This window comes from Elaeis guineensis, chromosome 15 (genome assembly GCF_000442705.2).
Source record: "Elaeis guineensis isolate ETL-2024a chromosome 15, EG11, whole genome shotgun sequence".
In the NCBI taxonomy this organism is placed as follows: Eukaryota; Viridiplantae; Streptophyta; class Magnoliopsida; order Arecales; family Arecaceae; genus Elaeis; species Elaeis guineensis.
Genome location: NC_026007.2, coordinates 54,990,596 through 55,013,474, shown reverse-complemented (window position 1 = coordinate 55,013,474; position 22,879 = coordinate 54,990,596). Strand labels below are relative to the sequence as shown.

Sequence of the window (22,879 nt, the reverse complement as noted above, 5' to 3'; positions counted from 1 at the left end):
GGGCTGATCGGAATGCAATTGCCAAAGCCAATACTTTTTGTGTGCCTTGAAGAATCTCCAATCTAGTTTATTGGATTGTCAAATTTTGGTGACTCTAATCCTATATAATCAAACTCATTTGGCTCTTAAACTCAAGGATTTTGGCTTTTGTTTATTAAAGATAAGATCTTCATATCTAATGCCAGCACTTAATGTCCATTAAATATATAAAGCATTTGAGATGCATGAATTAGAGTACTAAAAAAATGTAAACGATTTTTGGACCAGTAATTAGAGCGAAGATATCGCTGGCATCTCTTATCTTGATGTGTTGTTATTTTGTCCAGATTAGGTCTTCTAACACTTCAAAGTATCAAGGTTTGTTTTCTAAAAGAAACAAAAAAAAAAATAAACATAAACATATAGTAGTGAACATATAAATAAAAGTATATACGGGTAACAAAATATATACTAGTAAACATAAAAACATATGCTTTGAACCAAGGCAAATCGTTGAAGATGTAACAACGTTAGATGGTTAGACACATGTACTTCACGAGTAAACATGTACTAGGTCATCTTTTATGTTGTGTGCATGATCAAAAATAAAAAATAAAAATGATAGAGAGTCTTTGTAAAGATTTAGGGAGGTGGATAGAGATGGCCATGACTGTAGAATTAACTGAGGAATTAAGGCCGTGGCTTGTGTTGGTAAAGCCTGAGAGCGTTCTTCCTAGCCAAAGCCTAAAGTGTTCTTCCAACTCAGTACTGATGGGGTTGGTAATAGTTTTTTGTTTGAACTTCTCGTGAGTTGCGGCAAACCTCGGATAGCTGTAACACATTGGGTCCTACCATTGCATGTACCCAAGTGTTTGCTTAGATGATGCTACCTCTTACCTTTTGAACAGAAGGATGAACGTTCTACTCCCAGTGATGTGGCCTCTTATGTGTGAGGATCTGTGAGATATGTTTTAGTACCATATTAGCGTGCGTTTGGTTATATTTTTGGATTTTTAATTTTTAATTTTTAAAAAATATTTTTTTTTTATTTTTGTTATTGAATAAAAATAAAAAAGTAAAAAGTATATTTGGTAACTATGTTGCTGCAAAGTAAAAAGTAATGTTTGGGGACGACAGGTGAAGAGCTCGATGAGAGAGAAGAATTCAAACTCTTTACTTTTTAGTTTGATGTTTTAGATGTGCGGAAGTAAAAAATTCAGAAAAATAAATTTTGAAAAGCAAAAAAATTTTACTTTATATATAAAGTAATTATTTTAATTTTTTTATTTTTATTTTTTACTTTTCATGATGTTACCAAACATTGCTTTTTGATTTTAACTTATTAAAAATCAAAAATTAAAAAAATATATTTTTTTAATGATTAACCAAATGCACCTTTAATAAATCATCGATACTTATGTGGGATTAAGAAATCAAAAAATATTTTCTTGGCTAGCTTTTTTGAGTGAAGTTTTGGGTTGTTGAAAATGATATCAAAACGGAACTCGCCCATAGCTCGTATGAACTTGAAAACATCAGGGCTTAAACCAAAAGAGTGTGAGGATCTATAAGGGTATTCATTTAGTTATATATTAGATTTTAGATATTTATACAGAATCAAAGAATATAAATAACACCTTCTTGACTAATCTTTTTATGTGTGAAGTTCTAGGCTGTTACATTATAGGTAGTAAGTGGGATTAGAGCCCCTCTCAGTTAAAAATAAAAAGATTCGTTAGAGTAAGAAAATGGCGGTAAAATAAATATCAGAACGGCAAACCAAGTTTTTTCCCCTTTTTTTATTTTTTTTTTCAAGAATGGTGGTGTTATCTCAAGATTATCAAAATTTGGTTTGTAATTTTATTTGTATCTCGAGTCACTTAGAATTGATATTAATAACTAGTTCTATGGGTCACAACTTGCTTTGAGAGGTGACACACATGTTAATGAAAGATGACTCTGTAACAATCTTTTTTAGTTAACAGAAACACTCTGAAAAGATCTAGTGACAACCATCATGAGTCAACGAATTTGCAGTTGAAAGTACAAAATGTTGCAGAATGGTCATTAATGCCCATGAGTTTATTTCCCATAGAGCTTAGCCATAATTGAGTTCTTCATTGATGCAAGCTGCCCCCACCCTTTTCATTTTTCAAAAAATAATATAGGATATAACAAAATTGCTTAATTCAGTGTTGGAATCCACTTGAGTTATAGATGGGCTCCATTATAATTGATGAACATCCTTTTGTTTAAGCTAGAAATAGATCTGTCTTCCCAAACAATGTTATGGTACCCTTATCCTTTGACCTTTGAATCTACCAACTAGCCTGACTGAAGTGTCTCATGGTAGTTGTATCATAGATATAGGATCAAATTCTCCTTCATCAGGAGCTTTCAGGGGAAGGCCACATTCTGTTGTGTAGCCAACAAAATTGCTACGGGACTCATCTATTAAATGAAGTGAGCAAAATGTTCTTCCAATTCAGTTTTGCTTGCTTGGTGAAAAACATTGGTAGCTATTGTTTTTTTTTTTCTTTTTCTTTTTTTTCTTTTTCTTTTTGGAGAAAAATTGCTATTGTCTCCACAAATAGAAGTAATATGAATGAAGACTACTACTTCCAGCTTTACTATTAGATAAACAACCTCTTGCTTTCCCAAAAAAGAAAAAAGGAAGACCTCTTGCTAGAAAACTAGACTTGGCACAAACAAAGCATAGTATATGGCCTTCACATGGGACTAGTGTTTTACATTGTACAAGTCCAAACTAGTACTCTTGGCACTTTCCTTTAGCTTAAATTTTAGCAAAAGATTGACACTGCAAATTGCAAGATAATGAATTAAAACAAAACTTGGTCCATTTGTCGAACTGCATGTGCAGGAGCCATATTAATCTTCTCTGTATTGTTCCAATTTTTATCGAATGTCTCTAAACAGACATCAGTAGGGTTAAACACAAATTTCATAGAGTGATTATCAAAGTTACTAAATCTTCTTCCAAGCTCACAGGAAGGACTCGCATGTAATTCACCAACTGCTGACAAATTGTTTGTAGCTGGCCAAACCATAGGATCCCAATAATTTGTGAGCCCAGAAAAGAAACAATCGTTAGATATGCAACATCCCATAGGGTATCGAAACAATCTCCAGAACACCTCCCCACGTTCCTGCAGGTCTCTCCTCTTCTCCTCCTTTCTTTATTCCCACAAAAATTCCTCCTCCAGTTTCCTTCAATTCCTTAACAACACTCCCACGTTCTCCCAATTGCCAGATCACACACTTCTCACACTCTCTCTCACCTCCCGCTCCTTCCTATACTTAAACCTCTCTTAATCATAAGCTTATGGCCTTTCAATCAGTAGCTTTAGACCCTTGGACCACTTAAATAGAATCCCATTGAATGCCTACTTCACAGAATCTTAGATAATCCCTGGTGTTATTCTCCTGAGAAGACTCCCCAATTTTTAAATCCTTTCATTGCCTGAACTTAGTCCTCTCTGAGCTGTATTGCTCCCCTAGGTGACTATTAAAGAATGTTTATTATTGATGACCAAAAAATTTGCTGGTGCTGGCGAGACAATGAAACCAACTCTATATGTGCAACATTCTTCAAAACTAACATATAAATACACTTTCAACTTGCTAGGCCTCACCAATCCATTCTAACAGTGATCATACCACCAAAGTCCCTCCTTTCGATCACCACCCAAATTTTTGTAACTCCACAATGGAGCTTGAAGGAGCATTTGATGTAGCGATGTCGGCTGAAGAGTCTGAGATAATTGCCCACCTGCTAGGTGGTCAGCAATTTCCAAATGAGCCTGATCAAGACCCGAGCATCGGAATGCCACCGATGTTTTGGCCCGGCCATAGTTCTGATCTGTATTACTGTTCGGACTTCGAAACTAATGACAACCCATACTGTGTGTCTCAAGGGAGTAGCAGCACTAGTACTAGTAGTTTCTCTGTTCCCCTTGCTAACAATGTAGGCTGCTGCTTTAGTAATTCTAATGCTGTGCCGCAGATCAGCACTTGCTCCACCCCAATGGATTTTAGCATTGGGGAAGAGCAGATTATTGCGCGATCCATTCCAGCTGTTTCCTATCATCAATCCAGTGAGCCAATTTGCACGGCCGAGGAGAAAGGCGGCGATGAATTCAGAGGCTCAAAGGAGAAATTATCAGTGCCTGTTGTTCCTCCTCATCAGACCTCACGAGACATAAAGAAAAGGTTCCATGCAGGTGATGCTGAACAGCCCATGACAAATGGGAGATGTGGCACCTCTGTTGGATGTCCTAAGAAGAAGGCTCGGGCCTCGGCACCGGTGAGTATGCAACTCCTCTTTAACTGGGTGTCAACATATTGCCAAGTTTTTATTGGTGCAAGTTCTAGACATCATGATCAATGGATTGTACATATATTAGGTACCTAAGAAGGTGAAGAATGCTCAGTCTAGGAAGGCCAAGACTGACAGTACTGGCAATGAAGAAGAGAACAATGCTGACTTAAATGTGCAGAGCTCCATCTACTACATCTCAGAGGAGGATTCAAATGCCTCCCAGGAGCTGAATGGAGAAGGCGGGGCAACATCTAGCTCCAAAGGAGGAACTCTGAGTACAAGTGGGAGAAGAAAAAATGGTCGGAGATCGGCGACCGATCCCCAGAGCCTCTGTGCAAGGGTAAGTAGTTGATCTGAATTGGCCAATGGCCCTCATTTTGAAACCCAAGAATGCAGTAATGCTGCTGCCAACTTTTTGACAACCTGATGTTATTGCGACTTCAATAATTTCACAGAAGAGGAGAGAGAATCAATGAGAGATTAAGGATTCTGCAGAACTTGGTTCCCAATGGGACCAAAGTAAGTTTTGGTTACTGCATCAATCCTGCTTTGCTACAAAAATTTTCAGAGTGAAAATGTCAGATATCTAATGAGGGTAAATTGGCATAATCTTGCAGGTAGACATTAGCACAATGCTTGAAGAAGCAGTTCAGTATGTGAAGTTTCTACAGCTCCAAATTAAGGTGAGGATTCTCTGCCTTGTGTTATCAAAAAATCACAATCTAATAGTCAAAAAAAAGGTCCAAACCAATAAGAAATTGTAGGTTGATATAATTAGCATTTAACCAAGGTTACATTAGATATCTGAATCTAATTTTGTTGGTGATTTTATCTGTGCAGCTTCTGAGCTCAGTTGAGCTGTGGATGTACGCTCCAATTGCTTACAATGGGATTAACATTGGACTTGACCTAAAGATTTCTCCACCTCAACAGTAAGATCTAAATGGACTCGGACCTGGAGATTGCACCAACACTGGCCCCCAAACAGAATGTTGCTGGATCTGTGTTGTTCACAAGTCTTTATTTATATCTTCTTTTTTCTTTTTTTTTTTAGATTCATGACACAGTAATGGGTTTATCTAAATAAGCTATTCTGCCATTGGAGGACTAAAACTTAATGATCACCTTGATCAGATTTTAAGCTCTCAACTCTCCTTGTGTTTGTTCACCATGAAGCAGATGAGGAGATGGTTAGATTCTTTACAACCATCTCTGAGTATAGGATATAAATCGGGCAAATCCCCATAATCAGAATATCGATAACAATTCTTCGGTCCACTATGTGTAACATTCCTAAAGTTCTTCTCCAAGATAGCAATAACCAGTGGAGGCTAATCCCAATCTCAACTCTGGATTTTAACTTTTAACTAACTGATGTGGCACACGAGGACTCTCCTAACAATATTGAATGGGCCTCTTCATTCAGAAATCATTAACCACGGCCGAACGGGTGTTTCTTATGGGCTAGAATTTGGCCCGATTACCCGTCTGAGTTGAACTCGGTTGCAGAGGAGTTCTTCTTTCTGGATCCACACATATCAGGTGGAACCTGGAGCACCCCAGAGCCCAATACTTGCATCAACTGGTAGTAGATGGGATTGGGCCAGCTTAGGTTTCATTATCAGTTCTTTGTACAGTACAATGGGGATGATCATCCTCCTAAATACATTTCTTTGTGTCTCAGGCTCGCTTCAGTCCGGATCCATTTTCTTGTAAAGCTCCGAGGCCAACCCTGTTCCCATATGACTCTCATCGGTTCTTATTTATTCTAGACCCAGGGCTTCGAGTAATAATCCATGTAAAACTGTGCAGCCAAACCACGGCAGCAAACCGGAGAAATGAACGTGGGGAGACCTGCATAATAGCAGGTGACCTTCATAAAGCAGTAGAGAGTAGCATTAGAAGTCAGGAAATTTCAGCTTGAGTTTGATGATGGATAAAGAAACCAAATATGGAGAACAAGAGGGAAGCGTATATGAGTTGACCAGCATGATGGAGAAAATGGCTAAAGGAAATAGATTTAACAAGTCAGAGCTGGAAGATGCAAGGAGAGATTCCATAAAATCAGATTCTCATATTTATCATATAAAAAAAAAAAAAAAAAAAAATCACTGGATGTAAGAGTGTGTGTGAGAGAAAGAGGGAGAAAGGGCAACCATTATCATCCAAGCCTTTTCCATTGAACAGAGGTCAGCTATAGAACCAAACCTACATGGCGAACCGTAAAGCAGGAAAAACTTTATTGCTTACAAGTTAAACTTGTGCATCCAAGGAGAGACTCCAAAACTTTCCTAGGCGCACAGCAATTAGAGCACAATGCGAATAGGGCAGTGTGGATGAAATAAGACAACGTCATATTGAGTGCCATCTCTAAATTTTTCATACCTTGGGGGTGTTGTCAAACCACAAGCTAGAGATGAGAGCATAGAATCTGTAAATGCATGTCTGCTAGAAAATGAGAATCTATCTCATTTGATGTAATTTGAGCTCACGCAACCAATGAGAAATCCTTCATCAGTCCCCCGCACTTGCAGAAAGTCGGCACAATGTTTAACGAAATATTAAACAAATTGTCAACATGGCTGTCCACGTGAACTAAAAAGCCACCATACCGAGCACCATCCCTGTGAACTGTTCATGCCTTGGGCTATGTCATCAAAGCACAAGGCCTTTGGGATATGATGTGTACAGAAATCTATACATGTACTGTGTTGATAAAAGATGAAGATCTTTAGAATCCTCACTCCATCTTGGCACACAAACAACTTTCCTCGGCCCTTAAAAATCTATTTGAATATTAAATATTCCTTCTGTGGGCATTCCTCCCATCCATCTTTTATTTGTCCACCAAGCACTGCGACTTTCTCGTTCAGGCATGGTGATTGCAGAGAATCCTTCATGAAAACCAATCTCCATTTCAGGCATGATTTTCTTCATGGGCATGATTTGGGACCTCTCCTTGACTGTCCAGAGGCATGTATTGTGCCATAATAGCTCTGATCTCTGAGTCCATGTACGACTGCAACAAAAAGAAAAAGGTATGCAAAGTAAAGAATTACCAAACAGATGGCCTAAATACAACAATTTTCAGTCCAGCAAAAACTAAATAGTATGTGGCAGGGGGAAATGCCAAATATAACAATCCTGACAGAGTGGTCAAATTTTTTCAGTGGGTATCAAGAAATGGAGGCAGGAAAATGTTTCAGTAATGGAAATCAAGATCGTGGCAATAAATTCATCAAAACAATAAAGCATAGACATTCTAACTTGCAGTTACTTGACTCTACAGTGTTAACTTCAGAAACCAATGATATTTTTTATTTTATCTACTGTCAAAAATGTGATATTGGCAGAACTTCCATGGTTTTGCACAAAATCCTAAAGCAACTTTGCACAAGCATGGCTCTTGCATTTACTCCAGGCTAGTTCACAGGTAGGAAAACTTTCCTTACTGGCTATTCAGTTTAAGCTAATGCAAACAAGTAATTACCCATTTGAGGTTTACCGGATAAAATAGTTCACATAAAGCATAAAGAAGGCAGCATTTTATATAGGGAACTGCATTTAATTTCCCCAGAAACTGGAAGCCAAAGAGACTGAACAAAATCCCCATTACAGAGACCACAAAACTAATGAATTTAAATATAATCAACCGGAAATTATCAACTTACCCTCAATCTATATTTGTACACAATATATGCCCCAAAAGCAGCAAAAATCAAGACTACTAAGATCACCCAAACAGCGGTCCACGTTGCCTTGGCTTCACTTGCACTCTTGCCTGCAAATAAAACATCAAAACAATATCAAGCAACAGAGTTTTACGAGGATGTGACTATTACTCATGCTAGATTACAAATCTCACTTATGCAAATGTCATGTTCTCTGATGTACAGAAGATCTCTGCTACAAGTGCACTCATAACTTCCCCAAGTATCTTTGCAGCTGCATTCAGGGCACTGACATGCTGTTTTCTCCTTGCATTCATCAATATCTGTGGATGAAAAGGACATGGGGTGTAAAGCAAATAGCTTTACATGCATAGGAAGATTTTTTGTTGTGATATGAGATGCTGAGATGATTTCATAAGGTGTAAAGCAAATAGATTTACATGATTTGAGCATCATTTTTAACAAGACCCAGTACATGTAATGAATAGGACCATGGTAATGAATATTAGTTAACTGAGCACCTTACCTTCGCAAGTTTTGATACCATCACCTTTGAATCCAGAGGGGCACACGCACTTATTGTCTCCAGTATCCTGTACACACCAAAAACATGAATTTGCTCAAATTACTCCAAAACATAGAAGCACATCATGAAGATAGAGCAGTCAACGTCCATAACCCACGCATTTGGTTAACAGTATTTTGCAACCTAGAGCTCCCTGGACCAACCTGACAGGCAGAAAAGGTCGTGCCACCACGTGTTACTTGCCAACAACCTCCATTATTTATCCTGCACCTTCCAGGACCAATTGCTGCAGAAAACATGAGTTATTGAAAGGTGTCATCGTGTAGAATGTTTTTATGAAGAAAGCATGTATTAAAAAAAAAAAAAACTGGATGGTTGTTATTTTCTATGATAAGGCTGTATATTGTAGGTGGTTTCCTCCTCTTAATATAGCAAGTCCAAGTTTTCCAGCCTCTATGACTAGTGTCATCACAACATTTTAAATGCCATTCAAACAGTTTTCAGTACAACAGTAATGTTCTAAGATATACAACAACGAAGAATAAATGGTTGTTAGATACACGCCACACCCAATATAACAACGTTATGTAGTGGTCATAACATTGTGATGCAGAAACGTCTTGGGGGAATAAATAAGAAATTAGGTCCGGATCCAATTTTTCCTGTTTAATCTGAATTATCATTGGATTTGATGGAGAAATTTTGCATGGGAAGGAATCCATGTCCTAGGTCAAAGGTATCCTTGTTTTTAAGGTGATCCTCAAGTGATGCTATGGGGGAGGAGAAGAAAAGACATGGACAAAAAAGAATTCAAAACTTTATTTTTTTTAAGGATAAATTATAGAAACACCCTCTCAATTTTAGCCCACTCTCACTCACACCTCTTCGACTTTAAAACATGTCAAACTAATCCTTCAAATTTTTGAAATATTTCAATATGGTCCTATGGTTTATCTCTGTTAATGGAATGATACCATTATTTCATAAAATGATCAAACTATCTTCAACCCTATCTCCTTCTTCCTTCCTCTCCAACTACTCTCCTTCTCCGCCTCCGGCGCCAACGTCTTTCCTCCCTCCTTCCCCATCCTCCTCTTCCTCCTCATCCCTTTCTTTTACTCATCGTCCTCCTCCAAGTCCGCCCATGAGCTTTCTTCCTCCACGGTGACTCCCTCTACGTCTGCCTATTTCTCGCTGGCAATCCCTCATTTCCCCTCCTCTCCTTTCTCCTTACATACTTCTCATCCAAGCCTACTTGTGAGCCTTGTCCCTCCATGGTAGCTCCCTCCACCTCCATCAATCGCACCAGCAAACCCTTCTCCCCTTCCTCCTCTCCTACTTCTCTTCCTTCAGGCCCGCCCATATCCCTCTCCATGGCGGCCCACCACCTCCAGCCCCTCCTCACCAGCAACCTCTCTTTCCTCTCCTCTCTTTCCTCATCCTTTGTTTCCTCATCCTTCTCCAAGCTCACCTACGACCCCTTTTTCCCCCCTCTGCTTTCTCCTCATCTACTTCTCATCCTCCTCCAAACCCGCTTGTGAGCCTTGTCTCTGATGGCTCCCTCCACCTCCGCCTACCTCGCCAGCAAACTCTCCTCCCCCCTCCTCCCTTTCCTCCTCTCTCACTTCTCCTCCACCTTCTTTAAGCCCGCCCATATCCCTCTCCACGATGGCTCCCACCACCTCTGCTCCTTCCTCACAGCAACCTCTCCTTCCTCTCCTCCCCCTTCCTCATCCACATTTTCCTCTTGTTCTCCTCCTCCAAGCTCACCCACGACCCCTCCTTCCCCATCCTTTTTCTCTTCACCCACTTCTCTTCCTTCAAGTCCGCTATGACCCCTTCTCCATAGTGGCTCCCTCCACCTTTGCCCTTCCTTGTCGGCAGACCATCTTTCTCCCTCCTCTCCTTCCTCCTCACTCACTTTTCCTCATTTTTCTTCTCCTCTAATCCCACCCATGAGTGCTCTCCCTCCTCCCTCCCCTTCCTCCTAACCCCTTCTTCTCCTCTTCCTCCTCCAATCCCGCTTATGAGGCCTTTGGCGCCATCCTCTCCTTCCATGCCGACCACCTTGATCCCATCCTCCCCCTTCATGGCAACTTCCTCCACTTCCATCCCTTGCTGATGATCCATCCAATATGAGCAAAGGATATTTTTATCTATTGAAATAGAAAATTAACACCAACCGCTGGAAAGTGAATAATAGAACCATATTGGAACATTTCAAAAATTTAAAGGACTAGTTTGACACGTTTTAAAGTAGAGGGATATAAGTGAAATTGGACTAAAGTTGAGGGAGGTATTCTTGTAATTTATCTTTTTTTTCTATTTCACCAAGATTCTAAATCTTAGGAATATCCTTACCTCTGGTATAGACTAGAATGACTTAAAAACTAAAAAGTCAAGTCTTAACTATTATTCTAAATAAATTAATCCTATTCCTTAAACTAAAATTATAAGAAAATGAAGCAAAAGATGCCAACACTTTATCTTGACATGGTTAAATAAATCCACTAACTCATCTAGTCGAGGTTTAGAAACTTGATTTTGGTTTTGGTCAGATTTGTGCAATTTCAGTTTCAGCAATTTTGACAATTTCAGAAGTGCTCAAGTTCCAGAGCTTAGGTAAAAAAAAAAAATCAAAAGAAAATTGGAAAGAAGTTTAAAAAAAAAATTAAAGAAGCCAAGAAAAGTTATCACGGAACATTTTAGAGTATTATGTGTAATATAGGTTCTTTATGTGAGTAGTTGCTTTTGTTTTATGCTAGAGCTAATATTACTTATTGAACTTGTTCAAAAATTAATAGCCTCTTAGCACATAGTTCAATCGCATGTTTTCTTCTTTTTTTATAATTAGAAATCACAAATACATTAAATTTAGGCATTATCTTCTCATATATTCGAGGTTAGGAGGCTATTTAATCAAATGCATATAGATAATTTTTTTTCTTTTTTGAGAGAATTATGATAGGAAGAAGCTTGGTGGAAATTGACATTAGCCTAGGCTCAAACCCAAGTCACTAGAATCCAACACCTGATGACTTTACCAATTGAACAAATTTGCACCTTGACATAATTATGAAATGTTATAATTTATTTTATATAAAAAATAGCATCCCTAGACATGCATTGTGGTTCAAATAACCTTGTAAAATACAGCAAGAGCCTTTGTGGCCTCAGTTTGTCAAATGTTACGCTTGTTATCCAAACCAGCATATATGGAACCGACCCGAACCATGCAGTTCAGCCCATACTAGGGAGAACCCACACAAAATGGAAACTATTCTGCCATTCAGGTCATTTTGGTTTATAAAAGCCCTCCGAGTGGCTTCATTTCAACTGCTCTCTCTCACAACCGGTTTTACTTCAAATGTTCATCCATTCTCTCTCTCTCTCCCCCCCTTCTCTTCGATGCCAAATGATGCTAACCAATGCTGTTGCCCTCAAACAATGCCAAAGACAATGCCATCAGCCTCAACCAATGCTGAAGATAACATTGTCGCCCTTGATTGACACCATAGGGGCCCTCACCAACATCTCCAGCCCCTATCAATGGTCAAGATTAGGGTATGGGATTTCTAGCTGCCACCACCAACAAGGTAAGCCCCTCTCTTTCCCCCTCGCTCCTCCCTCCCCCTCTTTCTCCTCTCTCCTCCTGCCTCTCCATAAGCACTCCCCCCCCCAAACCCCGGTCTCCCTCCCTCCCTCTCCTTCTCCCTTTTCCTCCTCTCCATCTCTATGATTCGGTACCACCGTGGTATGTACTAGTACCATACTGAACCAAACACCAGCTAGTACGACCCTACCGATCTACATCATTTTCATGTCACCAAAATGCTTGTTTTTCGATATCACATGATCATGTAGCCTATTTTTCCCCTTCTTTCTTTTCTTCAAACTATATCTCTTGATCTATGAGTTGATATATCTCTTGCTCTATGAGTTGATGATCATAAGGTTGATTGAAATAAGTTACAGCTCTTTGGTTGGTCTGAGTGCTCTGCAGTTTCTTCATCTAAAACAAACAAATATCCAATGGTTGATAGTAAAGTGGTTGTGTCACCTGCTCAATTTTTGAGAAACCTTCAGAACATTTGAATTGTAATTTTTAGGCATTTTCAATTTTAGATATCATGTTTAGAAGGTGAGTTATCCTCACTAAATAAAAGCAGCTACATTTTTTAAGTCTCCAATTCCCATAAGCCTAAGTAAATTTCTTTTTGAGTTTTAAATCATGTTCACTTCTACAAAAGAAGATCCTGACACTGCTGGACTCAAATAAGTCTAAAGGGAGAACCCTCCTTAAGTTGGAATTTCTATGATTCTACGCATAATAAGAGTCTTGCATCCTCCAAAATCCAAATTCTTAAGCTTATCAACATTATGAACATAACTTACCAAATAGATCAAATTTTATGTTATAGGCATATTAGCACATAATCCATACTAAAATCCTTTTAAAAATTATCCTATATGGAAAATCTTTAGTAGTAGCCATGTGCATTTGCACATGCAATATTACTAGTTAAATTAAATGGCCGAACACATGTTTTGCATTGGTAGGATTATAGTTATTTGCCCGGCTCATCTTCCCCCCTCCCTCTGAACACATTAATGAGTTCCATTTGATATGGGTGATCATATGCTCGAGCATCACCTACCACTTAGTATTAGATTTCAGATGCACAATATCAAGAAAAGTTGCATGACACCCTTGACCATCTTTTATCTTTCAATACACATTACAAATCTTGATACCTCAAAGTACTCACTCTCCAACAAATATGCCTCTCTTTCTTAACCAAGGCCCTAAAACATCTGGAATTGTTACTTAGTGCTCTGTATCTAATCTGTGCTTCAACAAAACCACATATAAACATCAATAGCAGCAGCAATACTCTATCGTATATAAGATGCACACCCTCAGAGTATCTGGCTTAAGTTGTATTCAGTTCCAGAAAGGTTAATCTCGGACAGTTAATTGATAAGAATGACCTCTGTTCTGCCTGATATGTGAATAATTGAGATGAATTTATGTCTCAGGGTGTTTTGTTTACAATACATCAATTTAGCGTCCGTCCCGTATTCTTGTTATTCGTGTTTCGGTTTCCCAATGAATTAGTCAATATCACATGGAGATTGATGTTTTTTTGGTAATTTATGGAGATTGATGTTGAAGATAACATTTGAACAACACTTCTTATACTCCTTGCTTTTATTTTCACTCTTTGTTGAAAGCACTAACTCTTTGCTACCAAAAGTTTCAATGAATTTACAAATTATTTTTCACAAAAAAAATAAGAGGGTTTCATCATACATGTTGTTCGGTTTTCATTTTCTTCTTGAGCTTTTGAAAACCAAAACATAAAACAAAAGAAATGCCAAACAGACCCTTAGTTATTCTTGTCAGACTTTTTTTGTTTTAAACTGTCAGATTTCAATTGAGATGATGGGGGAAAAAGATCACCTTCGCAATGGCTATAACCATCACCCTTGAAATGCACACCATCAACCACCGGACACTCACAAACTCTGCCACGGAAAGTGTCCTGAACGACAATCCAGCCATTAGGACAAAGAAACAACCAAAAGCATGTGAATTATATAGTTGTTCACTTCAAACCTTGCAGGCAGTGATGTTGGAGGCTTTATCTTGCCAGCACCCCCCATTATTGTCCAGGCATTCATTTGTTTCAATATCTGTATTGAAAGCATATATGAATCAGAAACCTATGCTTCTAGAATAAAATTCTATCATGAGAACGGAAAAATGTTTTCAGAATAATTTCGCAGCCAATGACTCCTACCATCACTTAAACAAGCGGCTGGCTCGGTAGTTTCCTCAAAGCCAGCACATATAGCTTTCAAGACAGCTTTTTTCTCTAATTTTCCTGCAATTTTACATGTTAGCACCAGTAATGGCCTAAAAATGAGAAATATAACATATCCAAGACTAACCTCGATATTGTCGATTATTAACAATTAGAGTAGGCAATATGGTAACATCTCCCCTCGAACCCTTTCCAACCTGTACAAAGAATATTCATCATCTAGCATTTAGGTGTGGAGTTAAGTTAGCAGTACAAACTCAGAAGGAATGTATGGCAACGTCATTTCGGAGTATGAAATTCATCATAACAGATTTGACAGATCAATCTACCAAACACATAATGAGATACCGACCTGGGCATCTTGCTCCATTTTCAAAATTGCATGGTCAGAATCTGCATTTGTATCCCCCATGCACTTTTCTATCTTCTTGACATCTAGCCCTGCTTAAATGTAAGAATATTATTACTGTCCTGCTCAATGATAAACTGATGCTTTTACATATAGCAATGAAAATTGCTGGCCAACTTAAATACATGGTATTACCATCATTTGTACAAACCTAGTACATTAACATATTGAATTTTTCTTTTATATATCTTCATATGGGAAGTATGAATAAAGATTTATTATGCATTATAATAAAACTGGAATGATAGCATCTCCCAATCATGTTAAGTCAGCAACCAATTAAAGTATATCTGTCAACTTGAAAATAAACATTACCTAATGACTTGATAACAGTGTCAGCACACTCTTTGTTATATTTCTTCTCCTTCATAGGGCACCTGATGTGAAAATCAGTCACATAATCCCACCAGACCCAGGGCCTTTTATTCTCACTTGCAACTTTAAACACACAGAGTTGCCTCAGATTCTCAACAACCACATCTTTTCCTTCATAGCCAGTGCTGAAATCCTGCTCAGGGTCAGGTGCACAATACCTCCCATGATTGATGCATTGGGACTTGCACTGTTTGCTAACAATAAACGCTTGAGGACAGTACCATGTTATATAATGGGGTGTAAACTGACTGTACCCACCTTTCTCAAGTAGTTGAGCTGCGCCCTTAAATTCCTTTAGAAAATCCATCAGCATGTTGCATTTAGGCCCACACTCATCATTGCTGTTAGTCCACAACTCATACTCCACACGATCATCTGGATGTGGAACAGCTTCTCTCCAGTCAAGGTTCACATTCACCATTTCACCACTAAGAACAGCCTTCTTTAACTTTTCGCCAAATTTTTTATCAATGAGCGCAGAGGGAATCGTTATGTTCTGAATATACTTTGCAGCTTTATCATCCTCTCGAGGCAGATCCATGGTAATCAGTGGTTCATCCTTGTCATCAATAACTAGCACTGCTGAGGCGCCAGCATTCTGTGCATTCCAAACCTTCTTAGCAAACAGGCATTCTGTCAAAAAAAACAGTAGTCAACACAAGTATAATACATAGGAAACACATTCCAAAAAAAAGTTAGAATTTAAAATCTGGCTTCAAATATGGAAAGGTGATGTGCAGCGCAGGATGATGCCTAATTGGGGTTATCACATATCAACATTACATAGAGCCATACCTTAATTATACTGCAAAATATCAGTGTGAGTATCTAATGAAATACAGAATGCATAGTTTAGTACAGTCAGTGCTAAATTACTTATGCAAGGAAAAGCAAATTTGTTTTTATTCCCTTTTTTCACTTGAAATTTAGATAAACCTGTTTTTTTTTTTTTACAATGACTGAATCAATTGGAAATTTATACTGCATCTAGAATCTTAGATTTATTTTGAAAAATATTTCTTTTAACAATGCTCATACATTAGCATTGCATTAGAAAATGATAGAAATTTAAGTAACAAAATGAGTTCTTTTAAAAGAAGTACATAAATTTTCAAACAAACTGATGAATTCTTTTTCAAATATGCTCATGATTACATACACACACATACCATTTTTATGGATGATTTTCCAAGTTTGTCAACTTAACCTCATCTTTCTTGAAGTGAATTGCAACTACAATGCATGTTATAAATGACCTAAAAGATTTTTTTATAAAACAATTGGGGCCTGAATAATTTTGCAACATGCAATTATTTGTTCCCACATGTTATAGACTGATCAAACCTTTTTAAATTTAAAGAATTAAGTAGGTATTACTACATGTCGACTCGAAAGGCCAGTCAACAACTAGGAGCTTCCTTGATGGTCAAAAACAATGCTCATAAAACCAAGGAGCAACCTTACGATACCTAAAACCAGTACATTTGGTTTCAGTTTCCTGTCTCCAAATACAAGAATTGTTCTTCCCTCACCAGCCTTGGTCAAAGAAAACATCAAAATTGTTTTCCCACATCATTTACCTGATTAAGACATCTCTTCAGAATATCTACACACTATAGTCCACATTGACCAATGTTCTCACCACCATAGTCCAACAGTCGGCATAGCAGATAAAAGCTTAGGGGCAAATGACGTCAGGGAGAACCATAAACATCATTAGTCAAGCCAAATTTACCCTGCCATGCCCCCCATCTTGTGGTCATCAATTCCACCTAAAAGATCTCTTTTTCTCAGAACACATTTTATAAAACCACTTAAGGCCAATCCATTTGTATGTTCCCATATACTAATATTATGCAAGCCCTTCTTCCCCATATCATATCTCAGCTACCATTTGCATAATATATGGCAGTCATCCGTTCCCTCCCAATATCCAAAGTTATGAAAGATAATCCTCATGAAGATGAGGGGAACATTTGCATTTACAGCCAGCATATTTGAATATATCTGCAATCATAAAGGTCTCCTTGAGAGACTTTCTTTAATCCTTTCCTCCTTAAGTGCTGTAAAATTAACATTTTAGTGACCACTCTAAAGAAAATGAGGAAAGAGAAGCCTTTCATTAGAGGAACCTGTGGATGGGCCAATGACAAGCTCATGGAACAAGGATGTCACAAACAATTGTTTTTCATCCACCTTGGTTTTCTCCCTCAAAACTCTTTTTTTTTTTTTTTATGCATGAATTGTTGAACCTGTGAAGGTCAATTCCGCAACAGAAGCCAACCTTGCCTTTCTTGACTTTACAGTAATGCAACCCTAAGTGACAGAAATTTGTTAAGCATGCATCTAACTTCAACAAAAGGCATTTTGTTTCCAGAACTAGACTCCTCAATACTTTGCTGAACTAACATACTGGTTATCATCCTTCCAACCCACGTCTTCTTCCTTTCAAGAGAGATTATTTACTGGCACAAAGGTTCCCTCACAGGAGATTCTACTGTTAAAAGGTTAAGAAGACTCCTCGCTTTTATCTTTCATACTATGTAGAGTTTTGGATTAGACAACAAGGGTATAGCCATATGGGGACTTTCTTCTCCTAAAATATGAAACATGCATCTTTCATCTATTTTGACTTAAAATCCTCCCACATTCTTGTCCCTTCAACTCAAGATTTATAGCTTAATGCCCCTTCCTCTATGTTTAAGCAAAGATTTAAGTAGAATTTCATGATCTTTTGTTCACTACTTTGCCATACAATTTTGAACTCTCTCATTATACACTAAGTGGGTGTTTGGTTCGCAATTGGAATCGGAATCGGAATGGGCATGGATTGGAATTGAAATCAAAATGATCAAATCATCTGAAGTATTTGGTTGGTGATTGGAATCGGAATCGAAATTGATGATTCCCATTGTTATTGTTTGGTTCATACAAAGATAAAAATCAGAGTCAACTCAAATTTTTATTTTTATTCTTAACTAAAATTTTTAAAAATTAATTATTTTAAAAATTAATATTAAATAAAAAATAAATATAATAATAATATCTTTAATTTTTTAAAAAAAATATCATTAAAAAAATGTAGATAGCAAATTATCATTAAAAAATTTATGGTAAATCTAACAAAAGCTCGCCATAGCAACTACCAGCGATCTTACAAAAAAAAAAAACTACCAGCTAGAAAGATAGGATCTCTCAGGTGGTCCCCTCTAATACTCTGTCCTCCACCCCTGTATATAAACCCCCATCCCCACCACCACCCTCTCCCTCCTTTGCCCAACATCTCTCTTCCCATATCTCTCTCAATTTCCAATAACTTAGTTGGCAGCGCCCTATGCCACCGTCGTCGGAACCCTAAACGAATGATTCCGTCACTGACCATGGTCAACATCGACCGGAGGATGGTGGACCTCACCCCTGCCCACGCTGTCGGCCTCCACCGCCTCTCCACCCGTGCCGCCACCGCCCCTTCCATGTCCACCGCCCGCAATGGCCTATTCTCCTTCTCCCCTCTCGCCGAGGCCGTTATCTCCAACCTCAAGGCCTCCGCCGTCCCCATCCACCCGGGCCTCTCCAACGTCAAGTTCGCCCGCCTCGAGGCCTAGTTCGGCTTCGCCTTCCCCCCCGACCTCCGTGCTGTCCTCGCCCTCGACTTCCCGGCCAACCCTGGATCCCCCGACTAGCACTCCCTTCCCTAGCTCCGCACGTCCCTCAACCTCCCTCTCGCCGCCGTCTCCCTCCAGATCGCTCGCGCCACCCTCCGACTTTTGTTAGAGTTTTTTTTATCTCGTTCTACTGGAATAAGATTTTGACTCCGTTGGGATGAGTCTGGATTCGGTTACAGAAGGAATGGATCATTCTCATTCCTCTCTGAAATGAAAATCAGAATGGGACTCTCCCCAATCAAACAATTGGAATGAAAGTCATCCATTTTGATTCTCATTCCAGGCCTTAATTATTCCAACCAAACATCCCCTAAATTAACTTTGATTTATGCCTCAAAAAAACTTCTTCCTAGTTATGCTGCTTTTATTTTCTTTTCAAATCAATAGTTCCTCCCAAGAATCACTATGCCAATATCGAAGCCTGTACCGATTACCTGGCAGCATGGTTTGGTACACCCCCATGCTGTTCTATGTCGGGTTTGTATTGGCACAACAGAAAAGGCAAGGGAGAGGGAGAACAGGAGAGATAGAAGGGAGGGAGAAAGAGGGAGAGAAGGCCTGTGGAGGCTAGCAGCCTGTAGCCCAACATACAAAGAGGGTGGCGGAGAAGGAGAAGGGAAAGAGAAAAGATAGAGGGGGAGGGGGAAGAGAGGGCGAAGGAGAGGCAAGAAGGAGGGCTAGAGATGGAGGGTGGCGGATAGCCAGTGAAGGTTGCTGCGAAGGGCAAATGGAGGGGCGAAGGAGGGGCTTCATCCTCCAATTCTCCTATTTCGATCAGGATAAAGGTCCCAGAGGGAGGGGCTCCTTTTTTATTTTGAATTATTTAAGTAAAGTCAGCAACCCCCTTGCTAACTTCACTTAATTTTATCAAAATAAAAACTTCTTTTATTTTTTCAAAAAATAAAGTCGGCAAGGAAGTTGCTGACTTTACTTAAATTCTTCAAAATTAAAATGAGGCCCCTCTCCAGGACCCTATTTCAATTAAATTCTTCAAAATTAAAAAGGACCAGCCTCTAAGACCCTTGTTTCAAATAAAACAGGGGAACCGGAGAATGGAGCCCCTCATCCACTCCTCCACGCCCCTTTTCAACCCTCCACCCTCTCTCTTCCTTCCTCTTCCTCTTCCTCTCCCTCTCTCCCCCCTCTCTCTCTTTTCCTTTCTTTCCTTCTCCCCCTCCTTCGCGGGTTTCTCAATTTGAAGGCCAGATCTATCCTAGTCTGCCACCAGTATGGCTCCATACACCCCAAATCAGATGATTCAGGATGCTTCTGCTGACCTTAGTTCCTCCCTTTTAGGTCTTTCCAAATCTAATATGCTCCGCATCTCCGCTTAATGTCAAATTTGTAAATCTTCTAAAAAATTATATTTCAAATTCCTTCGACATCTTAAACACATTACTCTTCACATATCTCAACTTTTTGAGCAAAGCAAAGATTGAGTTTCCAATTTCTCGATGCACACCCACATACCATCATATGGAATAATTGATAACAGATTGTCAAACCACCCTTTTTTTTTTCTGGTTGGGGGGGTGGAAATGAAGGCAATGTTGGTCAAGATAGTTGTCAAGGTAAACCTCTTTAGCATGTCAAAAAAAAAAATCACCAAATCAATGGACAAGAAAAGCTAGTAATCTTTCTCAAACAGGTTCATATTACTAATCCATAAAAACTTACTAGGAATCATGGAAAAATCCACTTCAGCATTTCAGTTTAAAGTCTAAAGGAAATTAACCACTAAACTTTCTACTTATAATAATATTACAATCCCAACACCCCGTCCCCACAATTTTGCTAGCAATATTCTTTCTCCACCAAAAGCAAATTCCAACTGTTGGGCATTTAGGCATCTTAACTAACACAAATTTACTTACTAAGACTACAGAAATAAAGAGTCAATGGTTTTGGTAAAAAATGAAGACTCAAATTTACTATGATTTCCAAAAAAAAAAGGAAAAAAAATTGTACCACCATATGAAAGCAAAGTGAGGTGATTATACATAATTAAAGCCTCTTTAGCAATTCAAACCTCCAAAAAGCAACCATATATGTGCCTAAAAATTTTCCATTTACCGTCCAATCCGCAGCATTTATGAATTCTCCTTCTTAAACAATCTTCTGGCCATCCCACTTCCTCATAGATCCTCGTAAAACCCAGTATTGCAAGAAATTAATATGAACTAACCCTCCAAGTTTGGCCCCCTCCCCTCTCTAGAATCTCATACTGATTAGATGAACTATTCACCCCTTTCAATAATCTTCGAAATTACATGCTCACTTTCTTATCCTTTGCTTCTTGATTGTTACTTTTAGCAATATTCCCAAGACTATCAAGATACCACAAAAGTTTCTTTTTCACTTTTTAGATGTGGGTACCCATCCACAAACATGATTTGTCTTGCAAACCAACAGCTAAACATGATGCTACTAAATGCGCTTTACAGTGTATCTAGATATCCCATTGATTGAAGTTGACCAGACATAAGACAACGTCAACATCCCCTCCATAGATGCAATTGCCTGCAAAAGTGCAATCCCTCTTTTAACCTAATAACTTATAGAAAAAGGAGGGAATCGAACTTCATTTTCAGCAATATGATGAAGACATGATAGTTTCCTCTGCTCTGCTTTTGAATACTAAGTATTCATGAAAGTTTTAGTGATTTGTGCTGAATCATGACCTTGTAAGGTAAGATTAGTTAACTTATTTTGATGAATAAAGTATGAGGCTAAGATACATAAATATATCTATTTTTAATTTCTGACAATAGACAATTTTCTCAATCATCTAGTTACCATGGTTACTTGCATGGTTGTGCCTTTCAGTTCAAATATAACTACTGAGAACAGTATGCTAGGGAGTTTATGAACTCAGGAACGCCGGCATGACATGTGATTTAATGCCACTATTACCAAATGTTAAATGAAAGAAGACAAGTGTGACGCCTCTCCAGTACTGTTAGCTTTATGTATTATTTGTTCACAATGATAAGCATAAGAATCCTATGTTCAGGTGCCAGCCCCCATCATCTTGTATTAAAGAAAACATAAAAATAAGAACGTAAGCATCCTATGTTGGTTAACAAGGAATGCAACTTCCATGCAACACTAAATGTCACTCCATGCAACTTCCATGCGATGCAGATCACTCTGCCAGCTAAAAGGTGATTGAGATACAAACTTCTGAAATGAAATTCCAGTATAATCGAACTTTTCAGCGCCGAGTATTTGACTTTAATTAAAAAGTGGAGGAACAAAACTAACATAACAAAATTAACTGTACATTTTATCGAACATCTTACTAAATGTCGCCCATCATTTTACAGTTCATGGACATCATTCCGACCCAAAGTTTTGCCTTAATTCGCTCAAAAAAGTTTGTGCTTTCAAAACCAGTAAATTAAATGCCAACATAAATCCGAACAAAACTCCAAACTTCAATTATTCTCTTTTGAGAACACTAGGGAATCGAAATGGGGATTACCTCCTCGATCGACAAGAAGAAAGTTAGGGAGCGCTCCCGGCTTGGGCTTGAACAAATCCGAATCCGAGAACTCCTCGCAGACGTATTTATTGGTCTTGGGGTACACCACAGTGCCCGCCATGCTCCCGCCGTACTGCGGGATGCCGAAGTTGCCGATGGCGCTGTCGTGCTTCCCGCGGAGCTCGGACGGCGAGGTCACCATCAGACTATTCTTCTCCACCACGAACCTCCCCGCCACCGGCAAGGCCAAAAACACCAATCCGAGCCCCCAAACCGCGAGGAGGAACCCTGGGACAAGCCCGTCCGATCGCCCCATCTCCCCCAACACGAGGCCGAAGCCAAAGAAAAGGAGAGAGATGAGAAGAAGAAGGAGGTGGCGCGGATCGAAAAGAGAGGGTTTTGGGAGCGGCGCGAGCGAGCGAGAGAGAGAGATTCTGACAAATGTTTGATATTATTACTTTTGGTCGTCAGAGTGGGTCAAGCGGGTCGTGAGTGGTGACAGTGGGACGGGGGTTTGAAGCAGCGTTGGAAGCTTCAGGGGAAGATGATGCGTGGCGGGGTAGTGGGAGAGTTAAGAAGGGTACTGTAGGGAGTAGTGAGTGG

The 22,879-nt window shown here is 39.0% G+C and overlaps 2 protein-coding genes and 1 pseudogene across 2 annotated transcripts; 1 reads left to right on the top strand and 2 right to left on the bottom strand.

Annotated features, from left to right (window-relative positions):
- Positions 1 to 2,825: 2,825 nt before the first annotated feature.
- LOC114914857 (U6 spliceosomal RNA) lies at positions 2,826 to 2,919 on the bottom strand (annotated as a pseudogene).
- A 787-nt stretch (positions 2,920 to 3,706) lies between these two features.
- On the top strand, positions 3,707 to 5,254 carry LOC105057982 (uncharacterized). Its single transcript, XM_073249079.1, has 5 exons — positions 3,707 to 4,303; positions 4,404 to 4,665; positions 4,779 to 4,837; positions 4,936 to 5,001; positions 5,159 to 5,254. The coding sequence occupies exons 1-5, from the start codon at positions 3,707 to 3,709 to the stop codon at positions 5,252 to 5,254; spliced, it is 1,080 nt and encodes a 359-aa protein (XP_073105180.1).
- Positions 5,255 to 6,764: 1,510 nt separating this feature from the next.
- LOC105057921 (vacuolar-sorting receptor 3) lies at positions 6,765 to 22,818 on the bottom strand. Its single transcript, XM_010940643.4, has 12 exons — positions 22,277 to 22,818; positions 15,068 to 15,760; positions 14,696 to 14,784; positions 14,471 to 14,540; positions 14,320 to 14,403; positions 14,136 to 14,212; positions 13,980 to 14,061; positions 8,719 to 8,801; positions 8,516 to 8,582; positions 8,184 to 8,312; positions 7,990 to 8,099; positions 6,765 to 7,337 (listed from the first exon to the last, which is right to left on the bottom strand). Exons 1-12 carry the CDS (start codon positions 22,590 to 22,592, stop codon positions 7,236 to 7,238), a joined length of 1,902 nt encoding a protein of 633 aa, XP_010938945.1. The 5' UTR covers positions 22,593 to 22,818; the 3' UTR covers positions 6,765 to 7,235.
- Between the last annotated feature and the right edge of the window lie 61 nt (positions 22,819 to 22,879).